The sequence below is a fragment of the Podarcis tiliguerta genome, assembly GCF_965153285.1.
Source record: "Podarcis tiliguerta genome assembly, chromosome: 17".
NCBI classification, from domain to species: Eukaryota; Metazoa; Chordata; class Lepidosauria; order Squamata; family Lacertidae; genus Podarcis; species Podarcis tiliguerta.
This window is the reverse complement of record NC_139550.1, coordinates 22,738,996-22,766,600: the sequence shown is the minus strand read 5'-3', so window position 1 is coordinate 22,766,600 and position 27,605 is coordinate 22,738,996. Positions and strand designations below refer to the sequence as shown.

The 27,605-nt window shown below is 41.4% G+C and overlaps 1 protein-coding gene and 1 long non-coding RNA gene across 2 annotated transcripts; one reads left to right on the top strand and one right to left on the bottom strand.

The window, feature by feature from the left end:
- Positions 1-714: 714 nt before the first annotated feature.
- Positions 715-25,640, bottom strand: CAAP1 (caspase activity and apoptosis inhibitor 1). The gene is made up of 6 exons (XM_083420601.1): positions 25,366-25,640; positions 23,622-23,822; positions 17,099-17,183; positions 15,556-15,634; positions 10,769-10,842; positions 715-2,984 (listed from the first exon to the last, which is right to left on the bottom strand). Exons 1-6 carry the CDS (start codon positions 25,489-25,491, stop codon positions 2,647-2,649), a joined length of 903 nt encoding a protein of 300 aa, XP_083276727.1. The 5' UTR covers positions 25,492-25,640; the 3' UTR covers positions 715-2,646.
- LOC310668081 lies at positions 719-11,437 on the top strand. Its single transcript, XR_014506611.1, has 2 exons — positions 719-9,237; positions 9,610-11,437. It is a non-coding gene; the product is annotated as an uncharacterized lncRNA (long non-coding RNA).
- Positions 25,641-27,605: the final 1,965 nt, after the last annotated feature.

Here is a 27,605-nt window from a genome sequence, read left to right as displayed (position 1 = left end):
AATCCGGGACTGCCCCTGGAAAACAGAGACACCTGGAGGGGCTACATCTCTTCACACTAAGGAATGGAAGAGCAGATCAGCTTGAAACAGCCACACTGGTTTAAATTTAAGCTTCCAGGGTTGTGGTAAGTTTTACTGAATAAGGATGCGTATTAACTTGAGAGAGCTGTAACATATATACCTTATGAGCCATTGTGGCAGTGGATCTGTTCTTAGAACCAGTTGACTTTAAATGTTTCTTGAATCCCAAAGAGCAGTTTAGGATCTCGTCACCTGCCCTTTACTTACTCATTTTGTCCTCCACCTGCCTCCTGTCTTGAAGCAATCCCTAGCTCTCCAAGCAGTCAAGAACAAGAAGAATTACTGGAGACAAACTTAATTAGGCAGAATTCTCAGCAGCATCTAACTGGCTCACTCCATTCTTCTTTGCATTTGAACTCCGGCAAATATCCCCCAACTGCTGTGCTAAATGGAAAAATCTGGGGTCAGGGATGCCCCTTGCTGATCACCAAAAACGCCCCAGATTTATTTATTTATTCACAGTTAATGTAACAGTTGTGTCATTAGATTTATACCTCTATTATAACTGACGGCTGAAGGGGAGGTGTTTTTTTTTAGTGAAATCAATTGCACTTCATTTTTAAGACATTGTAAGGAAATCCACTTGCTAAAAAACAGTGCCCAGTGGCGAATCAATACAAGGAATGCCCGGGAGATATTTTAGATACTTTATTTTTCTAGACTATTGCTTCAAGAATTCACAATGGTCAGTGAAGCTTCTACATTCAGAAATAAACCCAACACTTTACCACTCTAGTACTGACAGCTGAGATTTCTGTTAAATCACAGCTGAAGAGATAGTTTTGACAATGACTCTAATTTCATGTGAAAAATTTGAAATGTATGAGCTTAGTAAGACAGAGATGGTATCTATCACAAGAAAAAGCTTAGATGCCTTCCTTGTTCATTCCCAAGTGGTGTCAACAACCATCTACAAAATAAAACACAGTATTAACACTTCCTTGATTATACCAAAACTCAAAGGCATTTAACTCCATTAACTTTTCTTCTTAGTTTCCCTGCATCATTTCTGGATCAGTTCCTTATCCCCCAAATTTCCTCCCTCACTTAACTGTCCCTTCTGCTCCCCAACCAAGGAGATGAAAAATCTCCATTTTTCTCATTCAAGCCAACTCGTGTTTCCTTCCAGTCTTTAATGCACGAAATTGATGGTCTCCATTTTTCACTCAGTTCAATGCTAGGCTCAGCAAGCTCTTCCTTTCTCCAACCCAAACATTCAAGTTTAAGGAGGCAGGAGAACAAAAGAATGCAATTTAAAATGAGTATTTATTGTTCAACCAGCAGGCACTAGCCAGCCTGCCTCTGCCCTGCTATACCACACCGTGCAACCTGCTGGAACTTCCACCCATTTATTTTAAAAAAAAAAAATTATCAACCTGAGCATGCACTGAAATGTATAGTCAAATGTATTTGTTAATACATGTTGACCTACCACACTTTTTGGCCATTTTCAAAGCAGCAGGTATTGGTGTGCCTTGCACCCTCATAAATTTTTATATGTCTTTTTTCCACCTGCAATCAGTGCAGACTTACTTCAAAACAAAACCTCAGGATACCGACATTTTAAGTCTTAGTCGCTTCGCTTCATAACGTACAGGATAGACACGTGTAACAACTACCCCAACTGCATATAAATATCTACTTTTGCATTGTCAAAACGTCCTATCTAGTCCTAGGAAAGGGTCTTCCTAGGCTGAGTTTACAAATTACATTTAACCATATTAAGTCTATAACTTAACATTAACAATGCACTTAAGGGATTAAAAATGAATTTGTAACATGTCCTGGAAAGCTGGACGCTACGCACATAACTACAGTCAAGCACCAGAAATTCGTTTTAAAGAGTGTGTTTTAGGATGCACCCACATCATTACTTAAACTCACTAAAAATAAAGGGAGACAGTAACTGTATTATGGTTCAAACTACACAGATTATGAATGCTCATGGGCTGGCACCAGAAGCTGCCAAGACCCATTAAGGGCTCCACAGACTGCACTACCATCTTGGCTCCCTTGGCATAGGGCATACAATATTTTGCTACATAAACTGAACCCAACGAAAACAAGCAATCTGGGTCTCAACTGCTGGTGCAAGGGATTTCTCAATATACACGCCCGATAGGCCTCCATCTCTAAGGAGCGGTAGTCTGTTTCTTTCTCCCCAACTGAACCTCCCCAGAATGCTGAAGTAAGCCCTGAGAAGGCCTTACATTGTTCCCCAATTATTCTGCAAAGCACCGGGATTTAGCAAGAGATGTATATGATCTACAGCCATTTCCCAATTCGTGTTGAGGGCGGTGGGAGGGAAGGGGGGAAATCCAACACAAAGAGAGAAAATGGCCAGTTGAGTCGAACAGCGTCAAGCCTCTCCACTTGTGCAAGAGTCACACAGTTCTGATGGCAGTGACAAACTGCTGCCAACTTCTTCAGCCATGGGTCAGGATACACAAAGGGCTTGAATGAGGAATGTCAAAACCGGTTCAAATATATTTTAGCACTGAAGGGAGCCGACATCACACCCATCAGAACAAATGCAGACATCTTGCAAATGAAACAGCCCTGGGGCTATTTTTTTACATCTCCGGCTTTCATGAGAGCCTTAATAGCCCTGGCTCGCATCTCAAGCTCCAGGAGTTCCAGCTGCTGTGCTGATGGTTGGACATCATCTGTTGGAGGAACCGCCAAAGTTGCTGCCTTTGGCTCCTTTGGGGAGGATTCTGCAAGCCCCAGGATCTCGTTCACGCTTTTCTCAATGTCCTTCTGGAGGTCGTCTATTGGACCATCTCCACTTCTGACAGTCCTTTCCAGCCCATCTGAATTATCTTCCTCATTGCATGGGCCTTCAATGTCACTGTCGTATGCATCTGCGTTGATGCTGAGAACATCGCTGTCTTCTCCTTTGCCTGTAACACAAAATTAACAGAAAGGAAGAATTCAGAAGCCCTTTAAAAATAAAATAAAATTGGCTTTTCATCTTGTGAAACATTTCCTCTGCATACAAATACTCCTTTGCATAGATTTAAGGTATAGGAAAGGTCATCTATAAATTAAAATCAACAGTTTCTCTCTTTCCTCCCCTCCCCCAGCTTTAAGACTGATCTAATTTAGACAAGTTTTAATGCATTTTTATTCCAATTTAGGAGAACATGCAGTAGACCAGAGCAGCAGCGCTTGGAAAATTTATTCCATCGTATGGAATTGCATGATCTATTTTCCTAATTAAAATGTCATAAGGTTTTATATCACAAGGACGCCTCTGCATTACAAAATGAAAGTTGATGTGGGGAGCCTTTGGGGCTGACTGCTGTTTATTATTTTAGAAGTGAATTTAATTCCTGAAGTGCAGTTTAAAAATACTCCTAAAATTCTCGTGTACATTGCAACAAAATAAAATGAGGGTACAGATATCAGCGTGGCAATACACTTATTAAGAGATATCTGTGCAAAGACTTTTAATGAAGTGTTTCAATTTAAGTTATCTCAAAAACAATTACAGCGTTCCTATTTGTTCAATTATGATTAAAAACATGGGCTGTGATCCAAAGAACTACTTTGGACATGACCTCAAGGTTTGAGAATTTTAAAAGGCCCTTTGAATGCCAAAGCTGCATTCTGCAGTAGTTCACTGGGCTTTTGAAATCCCAGCAGTTCCAAGGGAAAATAAATCATGGAAGATGGTGAACTAGGGTTCTAGAAACACAAGCCCCAAACTCCCTGAGGTGCACAGAACTAGGGTTCCCTTTCTCTGGACCCAGGCAATGGTCTTTAGGAAAATGTAACAGAACATGATGCAAGGAAACGAGTTTGAATCTGACATGACAAACACTCATAATAAAGCATATATTTCTTTTGACATCTTGTCCTCAGGTACTATGTACGTGTGATTATTTATCTCTGGAAGTTCTCCATTAACACTACTTATATTTGTTAAATGCACAATAAGGCATTACAAAATGTAAAAAGTGTTAAACTTATCTGATATGGAGAAATGTGTCTGATAGCACCCTAAGATGAAATTTTAATAAGCTGTTTATTACAAAATGGCATGTATATTTCCTTGAGAAACATAAAATCCGGGGTGTGACTATGAAAAAAATTACTGAAACTGAATTGTATCAAATCAATGGAACTGATCTACCAAGGACTGGCTCGCGCACACACACGCACACACACACATTCATTGCTCAATGGCTCTAGCATCAAATTATTTACTCAATATGTGAAGATGCCATCGCAGAGCCAACAATATGGACACAGGTGCCACCACCTCACCCCATCCACACAGTGTTTTCTAATGGAGTCAGTTCACACATATTCACATGAGGACACGTCAAATTACACACATGCACCTAGAAGCAACCATGTCATCAGGCTACGGTAGAGGAGAAATGGGACTTCAGAACCTCTCCGTCAGCTGAGCTGAGCCATCAGCAACATTCAGCTCCTCCTCTCTCCTTGAATGCTCTCCATTCCAGGTGGCCATTTCAAGAGTTCTACAACTAAGTACTGCTCGGGTTACCTTTTTTTCCTCCTCCCTCCCAATCCCTTTCCTTTTTTAGTTGCGTCCTTTAGACTGCAAGCTTGAAGACAGGGATTTATGGGTATCTGTAAGCCGTTCCATGAGCTTCCCCCCTTCTTTTTGCTGAACAGCAGAGAAAATACTTTAAATGTATGAACCAGCCCTTGTTCAATGTATGGAGGCATAACACATTCGCTGTGACACATTATATAGCCTAGGCAAAATTCAGAATTCACTACCTATATTAAAAAGCTGGATTCGAAGACTACTTAACCATTGGTACCTCTTAAAGGACATATGGCCTATTATGGTAAAGATCAATATGTTGCTCTTTGGGAGATTCTTTATGTGCAATGTTTTTAAAGAGACAATGAGAAAACCTTGTCAAGAATTTACACGCAGCCTGGCAACAGCAAAGTGATAAAACACACAACTGTTCATTTGCGCAATTTACTGCAGGAGGCCATGGCATTACGTTCCTCTGGAATGTGCGCATTCTCTGTAATCCTTACAGTTTAAGGCCTTGATACACAGATTTGGAGTTGGTTAGGCTGAAGGTTCACACTTGCCCATTTTTATCCATTCTGCCTACAATATAAATGTCACTAATAGCCGCCACAATTATCAATGAAACCTCAAGAGTATTAAATTGATGTGTGGATTAAAACACAAGATAGCTTTTCAGCTCACTCTGAAAAGTCTAAAGTAACGTGGCATTCATTTGAGAGCTCCTATATGCCATTTATGATAATAAAAGGACAGCAGTAGATTAGAACACTCTGAAATAATTAATGTGTTTATCAATACTCTGCTGTCATTTTCTTCTTGGAGATTCTGGTTTTTAATTAGCCCTTCCCCTCTTGGTCCCAAATATTTTCTTTTACTGGACGGCTTTTGCAGAACTTAGCAGTTTCCCCTCTTCTACCCTCTCCTTTCAAATCTCCAAGGCTTGAAGTGTTATTGATCTGGTACTATTGCTCATCAGCACCACAGTCACTGATATACTGGAAACCAATACAAAGCGGCCTCTGAATTGCGGTTCCCGAGGATCAAATAACCCCAGCCCTAGTAAAGCTCTGTTTATAAAGGGAATGCTGGTTAATCAGATAACAAAAAATTAAACCTTGGTATCCTTAAAATTAGGGGTGGTTGATTTGACTCTCAAATTTTAATCAAGATGTGATATAATCAGCTGCACAGAAAGAATGGATTCTTTAGACATTTCATGTGACTTTTACTATATTGCTAACATATCTGTTAGGGAAAAGCAAAATGCCATTGCCCATCTGCCTGTTCCTCCAGGGATCTTTCAGGAACCACATTAATTTCTTTAGCTCCCCCACCTACAAAAAGGCAATGGCAATGGTTCCATCCAGTATCTTCTGCTTTGTCAATGTGAAGATAGATGGTGCCAACTTTTATTACAGGGTGGATAGTTCTGACCCCTGAGCCACTTTGTGCAGAATGAAGTAGCCCCTAAGAATCTGGAAGCAGGTTACTCCAGCCTTTTATAACCATCAGTTGCAGCAAGTACGTTGTAAGTAACAGGTGCAGCAGGGATCCATGGCACTTTGGGGAAGAATCAGGGGTCCTGTGGACCTTGTTCTAGGGGTATCAGGGTTCATTTTCCTTCCATCCAATGAATGAACTCCATGTATTTCCAGGCAGGGGCTCCATGCATCACAAACTGAGCCCCCCCGCCACTAACTGCCTACTCCTTGGTCACCAATGGAGCAGGTGCATGGGGCTGCAATTCAGACCACAGTGTGCATCTGTGTGCTGCAAAGATGTCCCTCATTTTTAGTGCACAGAGACATTTTGTGGGATGGATCACGAGGAGGAGATGGTGAGACAAAGACGCATGGTGAGGACTGAGAGAGGGATCTTGGTTCAGGGAACTGAACAGCCCAATCCCATACTTTGATCTTGACCTCGGACACTTGCATGAATGGTTGGCAACCACTAAGTCATAAACAAGAACCATGATCCAGAGAAATTATGCAACAATGTCTGTCTGCCAAGACTCCCACAGCACCCAGAATGTCATAGATTTGTGATGTGTCCATACCATATTTGGCAACAGAATTGTATTGTTGATACTGCCAGGCTTTTCACAAATTGCTAATAGGCAAAGTTTCATTTTTGCAAAAGTCCCAAGAGGATTATTCACCATTCTTTGGCCTTATAATGAGAATGACAACAAAGAACTAGAAATACATGTGCTGGCCTCTGCTTATCATGAAAGTTTCTAGATTCTAGAGGCGTGTTGCTGTGCTGTTAAATATTTCAGCGCCTTTGGCTATAATAGTATACTGTATCACAAGGCTAGCTACATGGATGTGAGGGTTTATTTTGGAAAATGGGATGGAGTAGTAAAAACCTCTCCATACACATAAAAGGCAATATTCTCTGCTTGATCTTTATGCTGGGTACTTTCCATTCTCAGCAAGTCCTCTACAAAGACTGAGCAGCAGAATACATACTACTGAAATTAATCTGTGCTGGTTCCAAAATGAGTTGAAGGAAGACTAGTTTTCCTCTCAAGACAAAAGTAGGAGGAAAGGCTTTAGAAATTCTAGCCTGGCTTTTAAATCTTTTTAGAAAGAAGTATCGCAACTTTCTTTGTGTGTGTGTATGGGTCTTGTGTTTATGAGCAAGGAAGAAAATCTTTAGAAAAGCATATTTTCTTTGACTTTTTATGATATAACTGGTATCTGGAGGGGGAAGAAAAATCAATACCGAACACTAAGAGAAATGTATAATAAATGTTCTTCCTCTGCAAAATAGGAGGCAGCTTTCCATAAAGTAACTAGAAAGTAAACCATTCCACATGTAGCAGTTTTACAAATATTAGAAATATACATAGACAATTGTAGCCTGTAAATATATTATGAGGAAATCAGGAAAACCCATGCTTTTAAAAAACACATACAGAATAACACAACTGATTCAAGAAAATGTGAGAACAAAGCCAAGCTAACCTTTAATCGTGTACTATATTATTGCATAAGAGCCTGACCAACTTAAGAGTTATTAAGTATGCTGTATGTTTGCAAAATCAGATCAACTGAACACAGCATTGATCTGATGAGCTTTAAAATGCACACAACAACAAAAGGTGAAAGAAGTTAGATTACATTAGTCTAATTATGAGGCAGATGGTCAAGGCTATAAAACTCTAAGTCAAACGGCCACAGTTGGGGTTTCTTGTTCCTCTGACAAGTCTACCAAGACCTATGAAACAATGGTTTTTAAAGCAGCTGTTAGAAACTTATGCAAAATATGCCATCACCACAGTCTTCTGAGGAGCAGTTCTCAAAAACAATCAAATAGTGAACTTTGATCCGCAAGGCGTAGTTTTTACTCTTCACCACACATTGCCTACAACAAGGCAGGCATGAACTCAAAACATTTTCCGACTGCTTTTAACTTGCCAGAGAAGTGTGTGAAAGATCAAAGAAATGGGAATCAATAGGATTAAGGAATGGAAATTCTTTTGCTTTGCTGCCGGGCACTAGTCCATATTTACTTAATGCATTGTTCAAGTGAACAGAACATCTCCAAAGCGAGAATACATTCTCAACGGAATAAGCCTGGTTCAAAGTTCAGAAGCAATGTTCCAGCACGCTCCTCTCCTGTTGCCAAAGGCCAACGGATCCAAGTGAAAGGGCACTGACCCGAGGGAATGAGACAAAAGTATTTTTTATAGAAATCATTTATCCTTCTGCTGGAGAATAAGAAGTTACCTAAACCAGGCTTAAAGGTACAATCAGGCTGGGCTCTCTCCAGAGTTGAAATCTCCATGGAAGTACAATGCACAATAATCACATAGCCCTACTGCCCTAACAAATGTTTAATTAGCTGAACCGCTTCATTTCCCCCCCTTTTTTTTGCAGCTGTAATTTTACATAGTAATAAAAGTCTCTGATGGCATTTTTCTCATTATCTTTTTCATTTTGATAACTTGTATTTATTCTTTCAACTAGGATTGCGAAATTCATTTCCAGGCACTTAATTTCTCTTTCTTAACCACTTTTCACTCATTTCTGCTTACCCCTTGGCTCTCGTACTTTTCATCTTCAGCATCAGACTGCAGTGTGGAGGAAGAACAGTTACTAAGTTTTACCATTTATGCCTGCACAGTCTCAAAAAAAGCTCTTTAAAAGCTAACATCCTGACTAGCACTGTTGTCATTGCCCAGAGCCATCACGAAACCAGTGGCTGATAAAGTCATAAAAAGGACAAAGAAGCAATCACCTGCAACAGTCATCAATTCCCTCTGATAGCAGAGAAGGAAGAGAGGAAGTCTGCAGGAGACATGTCAATTCAGAGGTCATTCCAGAGAGTGCAACAAGCAATATTTAAAGCAGTCTTCACAAAGTCACAGCATCCTGCTAATCGCTTGGCTGGCTTATGAGACCATTTTAATCAAGTTCAATTCCCCCTATTAGCTATTTTTACCATCTTTAAGGAAGAATGGGGCACTTCTTTCTAAAGAGATGTAAGTAATTACTGGGGATATTTCCTGTGGCAATAAGATGCAGAATGATCCTTCCCCATGGCTTGCAGCATGCCTGTCATCACTAGGCAAAGAGGTGAAAACGTTGGCAGGCACAAACCCACACAATACATTAAAGGTAAAGGTACCCCTGCCCATACGGGCCAGACTTGACAGACTCTAGGGTTGTGCGCCCATCTCACTCAAAGAGGCCGGGGGCCAGCGCTGTCCGGAGACACTTCCGGGTCACGTGGCCAGCGTGACATCGTTGCTCTGGCGAGCCAGAGCCGCACACGGAAACACCGTTTACCTTCCCGCTAGTAAGCAGTCCCTATTTATCTACTTGCACCCAGGGGTGCTTTCGAACTGCTAGGTTGGCAGGCGCTGGGACCGAACAGCGGGAGCGCACCCCGCCGTGGGGATTCGAACCGCCGACCTTTCGATCGGCAAGCCCTAGGCACTGAGGCTTTAACCCACAGCGCCACCCGCGTCCCCTTACACAATACATTAGGACCTCACTATTTGGGTTCACACTGGTGTTTCGCTGATGGGTTAAACCCAGACAACCAACAAAACAACTCCTTTTGTTCCCTGTGTGATCCTAAGTCCACTCTCTTCTCCTTTCAACCTTCTTGCTCCTGGGCGAACAGCAGAGATGGAGTGCGAATTTTGCCCTCGTCCCAATAGTTTCCTTAAGTACCGCACCTTTTTCTTGTAGGAACAAAGGACAATCTTTCACTTACACGAAAGGAAGTAAAGGGGTATACTCAGGGGCACCAGTATGGATAGTGATTAAATCTGCGCTTGGTATGGAGAAATAGGAGCAGCTCCTTCCCATCATGTTGACGGAAGCTTGGTTACTTTGTGCAACGGGAGCTCCCGCTATATACTGCACCAAATAAACAATGCTCTAAATCTGGGACCCTATTGCACTATATCTCCCAGAGTCAAAGGGGAAAGGCTTGAGCCTGCCCACATGAAACAGCTCATAAAAGGCGGCCCCCTGGCATTCCTCCACACACTCTTGTGTACCTCCAAAGAGGGCACAGCTATGAAAATAGGCAGCTTGATTCTGAGAGGTCGTTGTATGGTTTGGAAAAAGACACCTTACTCCCACCCCTTGCTCAGATGGTAAAACAAGATGTCAGAGGTGGATGGTATGCTAGGGAAGACGTATCAAGAACAGGAGAAACAGGTTTGGGGAAAAGTCAGGAACTCTAGATTGGATCACTACTCCTATCAAATATGACAACAATACAAATAACACCCAGAGATGGATTCGATCTTCGTTACAGTCTAGAATGACTAAAAAACATAATCCACAGCCAAAGATGTAAAGAAGAACTGGCATCACAAAGTCATGTTTAGTGAAAATGTAAAACACACACACACACACAGCCCAAATGCTTGCCCAAAATGCTGACAAACTCCTGGGTTTCATTTGACAACTAGCTAGAGAAGGGGCTCCTAATGTCTGAAATTCAATTATAGCTTCCAAAGAAAGTTATTCTATCATGCATCATTGTTTCATTTGCAATCTATTATGTAGTATTTGCAGAGATGACCCAGAGCATTTGTTTCGAGGCAAGTAACATTACATTATTGCTACTGCTCTATTCAGAATGCCAAACGCAGAGGCGGCAATGTTTAAAGCCTTCTGCAGTTCCTACCTTGCTTTGAGTCCAAAGCTTCCAGTTTGTTGTCTTCCTTCAAAGAAGAAGTAGAATCTATACTATTGTCTTGCCTGAGAACAAACAATAATACATTTCAGTTAGTATACCTTTTATGTTTATAAAAAGAAGCATTTCATATCCATACTCTCGTGCCCCCACATTTCATTGTTTGCTTTATTTTGTGAAGCAGGCCTTGCTTATTTAGGCTGTAGTACTGATAATTTCCTTTCTTCTCAAGTTTCATAGGGCTGCCTGGAATGCTCTTCCCCAAAGATATTGGGCTAGTCCAGTTAATGTAATTATATCACTTTACAGGGTAAGCAGTGCCTGCCCAGTTGGGGACACAACTATAGGAATATGTCAATTTTTCTCAATCAGAAATCAGTTTTAACTGCACCCAAGAAGAGTAAACAGAACAGAAACTGAGTGTTACAGAAAACCTTGTTTTGAGGACAAGAAAACATCTCTGGCTAGCCCTATACACAACTCACCAGACCACCAAAGCTATACCAATATTTCCCCTACCATGTGACAAGATCTTGTTTTTATCAAAGGCAGAGCAAAATAACTCCACGAAGCCCGAGAAGAAAATTCAACTAATCCCTCCATCGTGGACTCAGGCAGTATGCATTCGTAAATAAACCATAAATCCTAAAGACAAAAAAACCCCTACAAGTGTCAATTTTACTTTCCCCCTCAGTGTGGTGGAGCAATCCAAATTAGACATGTTCTAAGGCAAGGAACATGTCTAATTTTTTACCTTTAAGGCAAGGAAAACATCCTCTTCCGAAATGCCAGCCTAACTCCTGCCTTCCAATGAGAAGAACCACCTAGTTGGAGTTGTCTGATCAAGCCGGTAGCCTACAGAGATATGCTGAATTAAGGTGACAAGAGCTGGAGCTACAAGTTCCAGGTTCAAATCTTGGCTCTGTCAAGAACTCCATTGTTTATTTCACACAGCTCACCCCCTAAAGATTAATAAGGAATCTGCTTTGCAGGACAGTTGTAAGGATTACTGAGATAACATACTGAGATATGTTAAATGCTTTGAAAACTTGGAAAGTACACTGTATTAACAGTATTGTATCCCCAGAGCTGCCTTATACCAAGCCAGACCACTGGCTCATCCAAGTTTTCCTACAGGATTATCACCAGTAGATGTCAAACCCAAGACCACCTTCATGCAAAGCATGTGGTTTACTGCTGAGCTACAGTGCCAAAAAACGATGCATTCCTTGTCCATTTCCCCAGAATTGCCACCGCTGTTTTTCCAAAAGAAGAACCTCGCTGAGGAACGAGAAAGAAAAAGACAACCCCCAAACACCCCTGAAAACATCTGTGCTTGTGAAAGATACAGAACATCAACAACAGAGACCCTAACTGTGAAGTATCTTTGGTTGATGCCACTGCTATCAGGGGAAGAATCTGGAGAGCAAGTTCTTTGAAAAACATCAATAGGAGGCAAGAGCTCCCCAGTAAGGCAACTGCAAAAACAGAGAGAAAACCTGTGGACGATAGGGGAACTGGGCACAGAAGCCCTGCCGAGGGATTACACGTAGGAATTTGCCCCACAAAACAGCAGATCCTAACTCTACTTACAGTGTTCATCAACACTGCTGCACAGCAATGTATTTATAACTGCTGAGATTAATACTACAACCACACTACTGAGAATTAATTTTAAAAGTAATCTAGTCTCTGACAGAAAAGGGGTATTTTCAGACATGAACCCACTGGATCATTCAGAAAGAAGAGCAAGGCAAGGATGCAACCTGCAAAACCGCAAGGTGCCGCCAAACTCCCAGACTTAAGAGGGCAAATCTTCAAAACAGCCTTGCGTATTACACAATCTGCACAAAAATGATAAAAAGATCACTGAACCCACATTTTGGAGTGGGATGGTGTGATGCTGGTTTAGCTATTTCTACACGTTCTCACCAAAATTTGACACATTGCTTTCTGTTTCAAAGGATGGGGAAATAACTCAGAAAGTGCTAAAAAGGATGACATTTCATCTGCCATCTCGCCATGATGTTCAACTGTCTTTATACAAAGCATGAAAGCAAATGAAAGATTGTAAGACACACTTGAGGAAACAGGATACAGCTCTCCACAGGATTTCAAAATCATGGAAGGCAAGTCCAATTGTTGAGTTTAATGAGCATTTTAGCCATAAAATTATTTTATATTCATCTAACCAATTTCATACCTCAGCTACTTTGTCTAAAATTTGTAATGTACGTATTATGTTAATATGCACACAATCAAAGCATCCAGCTTGCAGGGAGGAGTTAAATTTAACATTACAAGGTTAGTGTCATCCTAACTTACATTTCAGAGGTTTAGCTCTAATGGCGTGTGTCCGCCTCTGTTAAGTATTGTAACTAAGCTATGATTAAAGATAATTTTTTAAAATAGGGGTGCATATATAAGTGATTCATTTTTTTACCAGATCCCTGAAAAATAATCTATCTGTCCACAAAGAGGAAACCTTTTTCCTGATGCCCCTGTATTTGTCTCCACAAGCCTCCTTGACTAACTTAATACGGAAGCTGCCAAATATTCCAATGGGCTCCTCTCATCTCAAGTCACTTCTGTTCAGTACCAGGTGCTGCTACAGATTCAGCCCTCAAGGCAAAGTTTTCCTATTGAACCCCCAAACCTATGAAATTATTACCGATATTAAGACATTTACGCAGAACATATAGATGTGTGCGTGTGTGCAGGGCAGTAATCATTTCATGGTTATGAAGGAGAAAATTGATACTGGGTTCAGAATGAAACATTGGCTTCCATTCAAAAAACAACAACAGCAACTAAACCTCAAGCCTTTAATGTTTCAGAGGTAAATTTCAAACCTATGAGGAGAAGCAGAGTCATGAAAGAGCACCAAATGTGGGGAAATAAGTTGGATTTAGGCTACAGCAAGCATTTTGGCCAGAAGGCTATATTCACCCTTGGCCAACTCACTGGGAAAATACATGATGAGCAGAGCAGAAGAGGAAACTCTCCTCCCACAGCTGATGGGGATGCAAACTGGCCTCTCCTTGTTCATCAAATCAATCATTGGATGAATGAGGAGGAATTGGTTTGCATCCCCAACAGGGTGCTGGGCTGGGCAGACAGGCTGAAACTTCCTTGGCACAAAATTTTATTTATCCCGATCCAGAATATCTGAAGCTGTTTGGCGCAAGGTGTGTACAACCCTGAGCATCGGTACAGACCCAGCGCACTACAGGAAAAGGAACCTGGCAATCATGTCCCTGGCATTCGTACCCCTCATTCCTAACCAACCACAGGATGAAGACATCGGCTCCTAAATGAGTGATAATGCTGTTATCAAGTATTGCTCATTGGCAAACGGGGATGATCTGGCACAGTCATCTGGTTTGCAGAAGGAAAATGTATCAAAGGATGTCTGCTCTAGGATAATAAAGCTCCTGCTGTCCGGAGTCGTTCTGCCAAATTTCGTTCAGGAATCAGGATTGTTCATTTGGCAAGAGCCTCAACAACAAGTTCTTGATTTCCAATTATGCAGCTTATTTTAAATACTGGTCATGGAAATGGTGATTTTCAACATATGAGCTGTACCAAGTTTTCTGACCCCTGAACAGTGCACTGCAAAACTAGCAGCAGAAACTATGTGGTACCTGCTTGATATCAACCACTTCGGTAGAAAGGTACACATACTAATACAGACAATCTGCTGTCCAAAACACTTTGTCACTGAGCAATTCATATGCTGTCATAAAAAGGCTTCTTGATGTAATGGCGCAATTCTTAAGTTTAATACACATGCATTTTCTGCCATCTTGTGGCCAAATGTTGCATAGATTAGATGCTCTTTTTTAGATGCTTAGTATTAACCGAAATAACTAGCTGATATGCGAGTCATTTAGTACATCTTGTTCACACTGACAGCACAATCACATGCATTTCTACTCAGAAGTAATCCCCACTGAGCTCAATGGGGTTTACTCCCAGGCAACTGTAAAAACTGCTGTTTAAATGTTGATTCCCACCAAGAAGGACCCATACTATGCTACTAACAAGCAGCCACCGAAAAGAGGCTTGGTAACCCAAGAACTTCTGCCTTCTCCCAACATAACAAAATGAATCAAAATTATCCACGCTGTTTTAACCCTAGCAATTAACAGCCAACCTAAAACAAAAAGATCCTATTTGCAGCCATGGGATGGGCAACAAGCTGATTACAGGTAACTCCCATTTTGCACACGTTCAAAGCACGCACGACCCTGAACATGTGTGACATTTTCAGACCAGGAAGAGCATGGAACAGGCTACAGCAGCACACACAATTACCCAAATGCACCACCCCACCCCACCTCCGCAAATCAGGGGTTGCCTGTATGCAAACAGTCTTGGATTTGGTTGGTTTTCCTACTTTATGCCGTGATTTAAGAGCAGCTGTATACATACCTTTGTACCGTAGGATCTGATGGAGGATACAATTAGGATTCTCTGTTCAAGGCACTTTGGGCTTCAGAAGATTCTGCCAATTTAACTAACATTTCAACGGGATCTTACGAAGGCTCACTGGGTTTTTACAAATGCTCAGCAAGGTTCACGAAAGTTTCACCTGAAGTTTCATTTCACTAATGTTTTGCAAATTTTCCCCAGAGTTTTTGCAGCGGTTCAGCCAAGATTTCACCATGGGTTTATCTGGGATTTCACCAACACTTCAAAACGAAATTGTCAGCACAAACTTTTAAATAGACTCTCAGAGGACAGTTAAATTAAATTTGCTCATTACAATTACTTACTGGCTGATAGATTCAACTGCTGTCTTCTCTTCCCCACCATTAGCCTCTTCATCACTGTCGGAGTCATTTTCATTCTCACCTTGAAATACAACGTCAATGTGAGATGCTATACAGTGTGGCAGCATTTTTCTGCCTCATTAATACATGCATCAGTAAATACTGTTATGACTGTCAAATGAAGAGACACAGCCCACCTGCTTGACTAAGCTACTCAACAGAAACCATTTGGAGCTGTAGTCTGTGAGGGAGACAGTGGCCTGAGTTTTGAAGATGGCTGGCAATAAGGAACCATAGCACGTCCCAAGGCTATATTGTTTGGAGAGCCTGAGGTAGGGGGATACGATGCTTCAACGAGCAGCAATAAGTGTCTGGCTGCTTCTCTGCACCTCCATGCTTAACTTGGTATCTTTGCAAGCAAACAACTATTACAAACACAGAGTAAGTCTTCAGTACTTTCGCCACAAGGAAAAAGAATCCATGTAAAAGGTTTCCCCAGGAAATTTCTGTCACTCGGGTAAGAGAAAAAAATGCCACCCAGCTCAGGAGTCTTTGCCAAAGGAATAATAATCTTCTCTTACAACAAAGCCATTTATATTAAACTATTGTAGTAGTATTTGTACAGAAAAGAGGTATTCCGTTTTCTTATGCAAACACACATACACACACACATATGTAATACAGGCCACAGAGTCTGTTCAAGGACCTGTTCTCATACTAAAGCTCTGAGTAGTCTATAGATAGAACATATATTCAGCAACACATTTAAAAGTGTTGGGCAACTCCTGTAGCAGAAGTTCAGCACTAAAGCTAAAAGGGTAACTAACAAGGAGGAGATAAAACTATTTAAAAAAATTAAACACGATCACAGGTAAAGGTAAAGGGACCCCTGACCATTAGGTTCAGTCGTGACCGACTCTGGGGTTGCGACGCTCATCTCGCTTTATTGGCCAGGGGAGCCGGCGTACAGCTTCCGGGTCATGTGGCCAGCAGGACTAAGCAGCTTCTGGTGAACCAGAGCAGTGCACGGAAACGCCATTTACCTTCCAGCCGGAACAGTACCTATTTATCTACTTGCACTTTGACTTGCTTTCAAATTGCTAGGTTGGCAGGAGCAGGGACTGAGCAACGGGAGCTCACCCCGTGGTGGGGATTCGAACCGCCGACCTTCTGATCAGCAAGTCCTAGGCTCTGTGGTTTAACCCACAGCACCACCCGCGTCCCTCGCACAATCATACAATGCTCATTAATGTAGATAACTGATGGAAAGCTTATGGGGGCTGGTTTTCCAGTCCTCAGAGCAAAAAGGAAAGCCTATTATAACCACAAGTAGATATCTCTCTTGTGAGCAGCTCCTCTGAACACTGTAGCCATTAATTTTAAGTCTCTCTATAACAGGGTTCCAAGTCACGACTGCCCTCATTTGCTCAAAGCTTCTCTTCCGATCTATCTTCTAGGTAATTGCCATGCTTCTCTGCTACATCAAGCATCCATGTACAGTACTTGGTGTTCATTAGGAGCTCCAATATGATACAGTATTGCCTACCTTCAAGAATTCTCAATAACTTCTTCTCAGACAGGAGCTCCAACTGTTCAAGACAAAGCCTTTTGATTTCTTCTATTGAACAGCCCTACGGAAAGAGAGGGGGGACTGTTATAAATGGTGCTTGCAATTAGCCAGATGCCATGCGCATTTTGCACCTGACTACCGGCCACTTGCGACCAAGCAATCCTGGTTTAAGGTGCCATTTGGCACCTAGCTTTTATATGTGAGTTTCTAACACTAGTTACACACTAAGGGCCAGATTCAACTAGTTGAGCTAGCAGGAGCCACCAGGAGGAGTCCTGCTAGCACAGCAGGGCTTTCTCCCATGTGCCCTGTCCCCTACCCCAATTGTCTGGAAGAGTTGAGAGAACTTCCAGAATGAGAGGTTGGGGAAGAGGGGAGACTACTCCGTTCAGTGGCAGGTGATCTCCTTAGTGCTTGTTTGAATTTCACCTTTCTTTTTTTAATAAAGACGATAACAACAACAACATCATATTTTTTTATTTGTACCCCGCCCTCCCCGGCCAGGTACATACAATCTGGACACTAAACCCAAACTTAAAACATATGATCTGAATTAAAAAAATTATTAAGACGGTTTTGCAAAAAGACAATGTTAAGGAAGTAGCAAAGTATGCCAAATCTGAACCCTGGCTTTCTTCTTAGGTTTCCCAAGGCAGGCATTGCAGCCGGTTGTGCCTCTCTTCTGACGGAAGGCATTCTAATCCAGCAGGGGCGTATGTTGGCATAAAGGATAGCCCCCTGTGCACATACCCCAATCTGCTCAAGAGCGATGAAGGACCCCTTGAACGGTGTGGCAAGCGCAGCAGGGGATTGCAGGAGAAAGGAAGAAACTGCAAAAATTACCTCTCCCCTCTTTTTCACCTCATGGACGTTTCTGCTGGATCAAACAGCCTTCTGTCAGTGGGGGTCATACAATTAAATACAACCCAAGGGCACTTCTCAAATTCCCTAATGCTGGCAGTTGGATATGGATTATTCCAGCCACTGTTTCTCATTAGTATTGCTTGAGTAAAAAGAAGAAGAAATACAACTTTCTGAAAAATATCACTCTCACCCTAATAAGGCTTTCGGTATCTATGTTTTCACTCCTGGTAGGTAACTGTGTTAAGTCTGCTGAAGCAAAAGAACAGTCTTGTACCATAAGACTCTTAAACCTTTAATACATTCTTTTTCATAAAAATAATTCAGAAGACTTCTTGTTCGTACTTTACACTTGACAGAGAATTTTAGCGGACCAGCCCGTGAAGAATTATACAGGTAGTTTAAACCTTAATTATGAGAAATGGGGCTAATACAGATATAATGTAACTTTCCTGTAACACTACCCCTTCCTGGAATTAAATTTTATCATTTGCCAGCATCAAAGTAACTGTGATTAAGGTTAACCAAGGTTTCCCTTACCCTAAGATTTAAACTCACTTCAAACTCTTGTATGATTTATTAAAATGTGCTTCCCTTTTCTTCTTTTTTTGGAAGAATTAAGTGAAGAGAAAATAAAATTCAACCAATAAGTTTTGTTGATGTTCCTGAGAAGATCTGAGAAGTTAGAACAATGGAGTATGAGGCTCCTTCCCCAATGCAGGCTGGCTTTTCCAAGAAGCATAGCATTGCAGATCAATGTTCTGTTCTGAATTACCTTATCCAGCTGTTAGTGATCCCTCAAAAAAAGCAGTATGTCACATTTATTAATCCCTCATTTGCCTTTGATTGGCATCATCAATAAGAGGAGTAGCTAATTTTTTGCAGGCCAAGAAACATATTGACTTATGACCAACCTTCCCAGGTCTGCAGCACAAAAGTGGACACAGCCAACTGGTTGATATTTCCTACCATGAGACCCATGATGTAATTTCTGCTAAAGATGCCTAAATGGACATTGAACATGTAAAGAAATCCAAGTCTTCATTCTGGTACATTAAAATTGCATCTGATCACAAAAAGTGTTATTTTCCTGCACGAATTAATCCCCATTAGACATGCATTTACCCAGTTCAGTTTTTGAACTATGTCCACAGAACAGCTGACCAGTAAATTATTTAATAAGCCAACATATGACCATCTTTGTGTATGTTGATCAGGCCAGATCAAAGACATTGTATGTTGTATTTTTTATTGCCCCCTTATACAATCCACCTAGGAAGATTCTTCTATTCATTCAAAGTTTTTTTTAAGAAGGTCAATCAGATTATTTCAAAAACATAGGGCTGCAAGCTGATGTATACAACTTTGAAATCTAAAGGATAACATTCTCACCACCTGCACATGAAGAGCTATGGGCTACGTTATAGATCCAAAGCAGTGTTGACTCTGCCAAGGAGATTTTTAAAAATCTAAATTATCTGGGGAGTGTTATAATTTTAAGTTTCAATCATTTGCAGTTCTAAAATTTGAAATGTTTTAAACTTATCTTGAATTGTCTTTCTGTGTGTGTGTGTGATTTATATTGTAATAGACACTGGCTACATACAACAAAAATCTGACTGAGTTAACAGTGTTTTAGCATTTCCAGAAATTCCCATCTTCCCAAACTCCTTGCCTGATGGAATCAAGATTCTACATAATCCCATATCTATGGTAGACTTGTAAACAGCCACTTGTCTGATTACTTCCAAGTAGGCTGAGAAATTCTTACAAATTTCTCTTCACAGGCTTTTTAGGCCATGAACATGGGAACATGGGAGAACAAGGACTAACTAAAACATTTGGGAGGTAGCAACATTTCCAAGGCTGCTCTATGGAGTCTACCAGGGCCAGCCCACCCATGAGGCAAGGTGGGTCAACTGCCTCAGGTGGTAGCAAACCCTCCAAGAGTCCCTATTTTCCAGGGCCAGTCCCAGATTTAGAGAAGCCTCCCTGGTTTCTGATTTGATCTGTCCTGTTTTCCCTTGGGACATTCTTATTTTCATCGGAGAAATGTTGGAAGTTATTGGAGTTATGTGAACCCGAGCCAAGGAGATACAGTGGTGCCTCGCAAGACGAAAAGAATCCGTTCCGCGAGTCTCTTCGTCTTGCGGTTTTTTTCGTCTTGCGAAGCAAGCCCATTAGCGGATTAGCGCTATTAGCGGTTTAGCGGCTATTAGCGGCTATTAAAGGCTTAAGGGATTAGCGGATTAGCTGCCAAAAGGCTATTAGCGGCTATTAAAGGCTTAAGGGATTAGCGGATTAGCTGCTAAAAGGCTATTAGCGTCTTAGAACAGCTGATAAGCGTCTTAGATCAGCTGTTAAGCGGCTTAGCGAACATCTGTTAAGCGGCTTAGCGAACATCTGTTAAGCGGCTTAGCGAACATCTGTTAAGCGGCTTAGCGAACAGCTGTTAAGCGGCTTAGGGGCTTGGGGGAAAAGGGGGGAGGGGGGAAAAAAACCCAGGAATCGCAAGACATTTTCGTCTTGCGAAGCAAGCCCATAGCAAATTTGTTTTGCGAAGCACCTCCAAAACGGAAAACCCTTTCTTCTAGCGGGTTTTCCATCTTGCGAGGCATTCGTCTTGCGGGGCACCACTGTATACATACGCCCTTGGAAGGCATCTAAAGACAACCCTGTATAGGGAAGGTTTTTTTAATGTTTAATGTTTTATATATGTTGGAAGCCACCCAGAGTGGCTGGGCAACCCAGTCAGATGGATGGGGTATAAATAAATTGATATTAATATTAATAGGACATTCCTGTTTTCACTTGAGAAAATGTTGAGAGGGTATGTGGTAGAGGGCAGATCTAGCTTCCAAGCAATGAATGGCCGACTGCCACAGTAACAGCAATGGCTGTGGCACATTCCTTGGAGGCCGGATCTGCTCTCTCTGTAGCCCTGCTATGCCGCCTATACAGCAGCCTCTCTGCCCTGGAGGGGGGAGGTGCCGTTTTGTAGTTTTCCTCAGGTGCCAAAATGTATTAGGCCAGACCTGGTGTCTGCAGTGGAAGAGGAGCTCAGTGCTGGCAGGCAAAGTGTTGCTATGGAATCTGCTCTGCAACCCTAGGGATGAACTACAAGAAAAACAGCGAGGTTAAGGGAGCGTTTCTGTTCCCAGTCCAAATTTTACAAAATCTTTTTCTCCAGAAATGTTGAGACAAGATTAGTATATCATAAAAATGAACATACGTGCTTTTCTTGCCAACTGGAGCATTCTATGATATTCTTATAAATAGCCAGAATTCTTATTGTGTGGTTTTTACTTTATTTTTAAATCCTGCCTGCCCCCAACTTCAAGTTGCTTTATTTTCAAGCAAGGATGTCTTAAGTCTGTTGGGAGTAGTGTTCTTTTTTAATTATAAATTACTTATTTATAAACTGCCAGGCTGCCACACTCATCTCTGATGGTGTTATGTCCAATTAAAGAAAAATTTCAACATCCCTGTGGAAATGCTATAATTATATACTACATTATTCCATATGCCACAGTAATTAAGGTTATTTACATTTGCAGCCTGCTTCATTCCAAGGGCTCTACAACAGTATTTATTAAAACACACACATACACAAATATATAAACTCTGAAAGCCTTTGTAGCAGTCTGATCTCAGTACTTGCTAAACTAGCTTCTAAGTGCATAGGATACACACTGAATAGAGTTGCAAGTTTTAACTGGCAAGTTAATCAATTAAAGCTTAGGTTGATTAATCAGTGCAATACCATTTTAATAGGCAAAAGTACATTTTAATTGGTGGGGCTTTGAGGGCACATGCCAATTTTTAAGGCTAGTCAAATTCTTGTGTGCTACTGTAACACTCAAAGAGAAAATGGACTCACATGTTTCCTTTCAACAATTTGAAGCAGCTTTTGTTTATTACAATGTTTCATAAACTAATGATAGCTGAGACACACTTTCTTAGGGAACGAAAGCTTAACCCAAATTAAACACTAATAAGTAGCACTTACCAGTGGAGGAACCCATTCTCTGTGGGAGTCACTTTCTCAGTGCCTTCTGGTTGGGAAAATGCAGCCCCTAACTAGTGACTCATGCAGAGAATTGAGGTGCTACCTCTTCTGTGGCAAGAAGGGCACTTAGGGCACACAGAAGCCTTTCTCCAATACATTACATAGGGCAAATTAGAAGTGCTCTTGAACAACAGAATTTAGGAATTCCTGAGTTACTAAATTATAAATTATCATACTCCACTTTCAGTTTCTTAGAAAGATACCTACATTAAATGTTGTTAAACCTGCAAATTGATTTAGCAATAATCAATTAACCAACCCCTTAAAAAAGAAGATGCATCAACTAAAAATTAGTTGATAGTCCCAACGTGGAAAATTGTGCCATTCTGAAACACAGGCCATGGTATTATGCTGGCGAAAGCCAATATTTAAACATGAAATTTGGATACAGGTTCCCTCTTTATGGCAATGTAGTGTGACACATGTATGTATGTGTTTGTTTGTTATTGTATATTCTACCCTTCTCTCCCTGAGCTGTTTCCACACCAGCAGGTAATTATAAGAACTACTATGTGACTGTAAGAATGAGTGCTGATTTTTCTCTTCCCTCCTTATTCTCTTTCCCTTTTGTGTCATGTCTTATAGACTGTAAGCCTGCAGGCAGGCTTGTTTTTATTGATCTTACATAAACTGTGGGAGCCTGTACAGTTCAAGAGCAGGATCATAACACCTTCCATAAATATTTAAAAATATAAATGCAGGCACGGCTCCTTAAAAAGTGAATCTGACTCCTTTATATTTTTAACTGAATCTATGCATGTACAGTCATACCTTGGTTCTGAAATGCCTTGTGACTTGAATGTTTTGGCTCCTGAACGGCGCAAACCCAGAAGTGAGTGTTCTGGTTTATGAAAGTTTTTTGGAAGCTGAACGTCTGACGCGGCTTCCGATTGAGTGCAGGGAGCTCCTGCAGCCAATCGGAAGCCGTGCCTTGGTTTTCGAACGTTTTTGGAGTTGAATGGACTTCCGGAACGGATTCCGTTGGAGAACCAAGGTGCGACTGAATATACATCCAGTACCATAGCCATAATTAAAGAAAAAGAAAAAATGATCAAGGAAATAGCCATAGCAATGTTCTAATTAAAATTAAGGATTTCAGTGCGTAACAGAAAATGTCCCATTTCCAATGAAGCACCAAAACCTTTCAGAGTTTCCTTACTATCTCAAAAGCTAGCCAACTGCACATGTCAGGGTAATAAATTTATAATAAATATATACTGTTTAATTTCTACTGTACAGATGTCCACAGAAGGATAATGACTATTACACTACGTGCAGTTAAGCTACTGAAAACCCACTGAATGGAATTTAAGCAACCTCTATGGAGCCAACAGGGCAGCACACCTTTAATTTTTGAAATATTTTTTCAATCCTGATAAAATATTTTAACTGTGGAATGAAGAAGCAGGGTTAGATGGTATCAGAGTGGTTATAAATAAATAAAATCCAGAGCATGTAGCAAGAGGCTTAACCTTTGTTACAGAGCATTCAGATCACTCCCTATTCCTGATAAATGCTGAAACGGTTCAGCTTTCTCCAAAATTTGCCAGAATAGATATATTTCAGTACCTTTAAGATATCAGGCAGCATTTTCTGCACTTTCTTCTCTCCTATGATACAAAAGCACTGGTGTAGCATTTCCTTCTTATCTGTGATGTAGAAACTAACTGGCTTCAATTGCACGCTGAGATCTAATCCACCTTCTTCTAGGTCACTGGATTCTTCTTCCACATCCTCATTTTCTGGAATTTGTGTAGTACATTTTGTTTCCTAAATGATGACACAGAAAACTGTTTCAATCATGACCCAACACAAAACACTTGCTTATGTCGTAATATCGGCAACTAAGCTTTGACTACAGAAGGAACAGTGCAAGCCATTTCATGTCTACTCAGAAGTAAGTCCCACAAGGTTAGATGGGTCTTACTCCCAGGATATAGGATTACAGCCTGAATCAATGAAGCTTCTTATATAGGCTTCTAATACTGTAGTCTAAAATACAAATGCAATGTTTAAGATGCTCCATAAAGTTGGTGTTCAGTTTTGCATTTTGAAGTTACTTGAAAGATCATATAGTCAGCAAAATAAGTTTACAGGTGAATGCTGCAAAAGGAAATCCACGGGGATAGTTCTCTCTCAAAATATTATGCCACCCAGTAAAAGGAACTGAGAATACATTGGGGGGGGGGGCAGGGGGGATGAAACAACACATTCAAAGCACTTTGGTTACTATCTCTGTTTTTCTCACACCAGCCCTGTAAGGCAAGCCGGTACTGTCATCACAATTACAGGCTAGAGGTTGAACTCAAGATATAGTAGTCTGGCCTGTGGACACCTTGTGAATTCATGGCTGTGAAATTTGAGTATCTGGATCATATTTTTAAAGTTGCAAACCTACTTGGGAGTAAGCCTTAATTCAAAGTAAACATGCATAAGACTGGTCAGAAAGCTTCTCCCTAACACCAGATCTTAAGAATGTTAATGTAGCATACAATTAATGTACTAATAACTTCCTTGCAAAAAATAGTGATGCCTTCTAACTTAAAAAAAAAGCTTTTAACAAATTCTTGATGCAGGTTAGGTCTGTCAGTGGCTCTTAATCAGGACAGCTAAAAGTAGAACCATATTGGGAAGTGGACAGTCACGTTTGTGATTAGAAGTTACTGGAGTAAAAAAACACATGGGGATTATGCTCCACAGTTAAGCTGTCCAGATAGGCTGGGGAAACCCCCCCCCCCATGGGTGGGGTATAAATAATATATTATTATAGTATTAATAAGTTAGTTGGAGACAAAAATGTTAACCTTGCTAGGCTGTTAGTCAAATTGATCAAAGCAGTTCATAATTTTACCACCACCACTCAAATTTTCAATAAAAACGTTTTTGGTAGTTCTTATTTGATTTTTGTAAAGCTTCCCCCCCCCCCCCATTTTGGGTTTCCATCTTGTGATGTGCTTTATACAGATTCTGTATAAAGCTGGGTTACTCTAGGACTCTAGGGTCGCAAACAAGTAAACGGAACAGCTGTTCATAGCAAATGGACACAAGTCCAGGAATATGGGGAACTTTGCTTCAAAATCTCAAGAAGCTGAATTCAAACGTAATATATAATAATAATAATAATAATAATAATAATAATAATAAATGCCATCCACGTAAGCTGTGCTTTACAAATACTGAAAGGTGCACTCCCAGGGCTTTTAGAAAACAACTATAAGAAACGCGCGGGGGGGGCGTGGCCGCCAAGGCACCTTGCGCATGCGCATACCAGCCCTGCCCCGCCTTCCCTCAGGGCGGCCCAGGCGGCGGTTACCTCGGCCAGGCCTTGAAGCGGCTCGATGCTCCGGCGTTTCCTCTCGCTGCCTCCGCCTTCTTCGTCCAGGCAGCCCAGGCGGGAGCGGTGCCGCTTCTTCTCCTTCGGAAACTTGCGCCCCGTCATGACGGCGACTCGAGAGAACCAGCGTCAGCCGCGCCCTCTTCCCGCGAGCCTCTCGTCACAGAGCGAGCGAGCGGGGCGTCGACGGCGTAATATATCAGCGGCCCGACGACGCCTTCGCCCACCCGCCGTGCCTGCGTCGCGCTTTGACGACGTCACCCGCGCCGCCCAGCCAACGTAGAGCTAGTGAAGAGAGGAAGAACAGAGTGGCCCGTTGTGGAGAGGCCGGAGGTTCCGGTTCCAGCTGGTCCAGAGAGGGAGAGGTTGGAGTTCGAATCTGCCTTTATTGCATGTGGGAAAAGTGATAAACGATAAAATGATAAAATAAAAATACCCGCCTTGTTTCATGTGGAAAAGAGATTTTATTGAAATCTAAAATAAAATATATAATGGAATATAATATAATGGAATATAAATAAAATAAAAATACCCACCTTATTTCGTGTGGAAAATAGTATCCTTTAGATTTCAATAAAATAGAACATATAATATCAAAAAAAACAACACCTTATTTCATGTGGAAAAGAGGACCCTTTAGATCTTTATAATATATAATATATAATATAATATAATACCATAAATAAAATAAAAAACCCATATTATTTCATGTGGAAAATTGGATCCTTTAGACTTCTATAAAATAAAATGAAAATACCCATCCTACCTATACATGCTCCCATGTTGCAATCTCTTAAATACTACTTAATGCTGCAGCCCAGGTTGGTCAAGACTTCCAGGCCAAAGTCTTCTGTAAACCCTTCAGGTTGCAGTCAAAATTCAGCCTCCGCTCGACTCAGATTTCATAGAATCATAGTGTTGGAAGGGACACGACCTGAAGGTTATCCAGTCCAACCCCCTGCAATGCAGGAATTTCAACCAAAGCACCCAGGGGACAGATGGCCAGCCAACCTCTGCTTAGAAACCTCCAAGGAGTCCACAAACTCCCTAAAATATCACCATATACTATGTGTGTGTGTGTGTGTGTGTGTGTGTGGTGCCTACATTATGCATGGACTGTTTGCATGGCAACATGTGCAAATGGCTTTACATACCTATTAGATCCATAAATTACCATATAGCATATGTTCCGCAGAAAAACAGCGACAATTTGCTGTTGACAAAGGGCAGCTGGACATATACTGAGGGCCTTCTCGGTGGTGGCGCCCACCCTGTGGAATGCCCTCCTATCAGATGTCAAGGCAATAAACATCTGACTTTTAAAAGATATCTGAAGGCAGCCCTATTTAGGGAAGTTTTTAATGTTTGGTGCCTTATCGTGTTTTCAATACAGTGGTGCCCCGCAAGACGAATGCCTCGCAAGATGGTAAACCCGCTAGACGAAAGGGTTTTCCGTTTTGGAGGTGCTTCGCAAAACGAATTTGCTATGGCTTGCTTCGCAAGACGAAAATGTCTTGCGATTCCTGGGGTTTTTTTTCCCGCTCCTCACCCCCTTTTTCTAAGGCACTAAGCTGCTAATAGCCTTTTAGCAGCTAATCCGCTAATCCCTTAAGCCTTTAATAGCCGCTAATAGCCGCTAAACCGCTAATAGCGCTAATCCGCTAATGGGCTTGCTTCGCAAGACGAAAAAACCGCTAGACGAAGAGACTCACGGAACGGATTCTTTTCGTCTTGCGAGGCACCACTGTATTCTGTTGGGAGCCATCCAGAGTGGCTGGGGAAACCCAGCCAGATGGGCAAATATAAGCAATAAACTATTATTATCTCTTTTTTGATACAATTTATTAGACAATGTCTAGGAACACAGGGAAAACAAGCGACTTTGTTACACTTTGAAATGTTGCAGAGCTTTCAGCAGGTCTGTTGTAATAATTTACCCCTATGGCAAAGGTTCATCTAGGGTTTCTTAAAGGGGGTTGATACTTGACCCCCTTAGGGGGTCTAAGGGACTGGGCAGGGGCTCCTGGGGTGGAAATGCCCAATAAAGACCTGGGGTGGAAATGCCCAGACTCTGAGGTCCACCTCCGAAATTAAAAACTATCTGACTTTTAAAAGACATTTGAAGGCAGCCCTGTTTAGTGAAGTTTTTAATGTTTGGTGTTTTATTGTGTTTTTAATATTCGGTTGGGAGCTCTCCAGAGTGGCTGGGGAAACCCAGC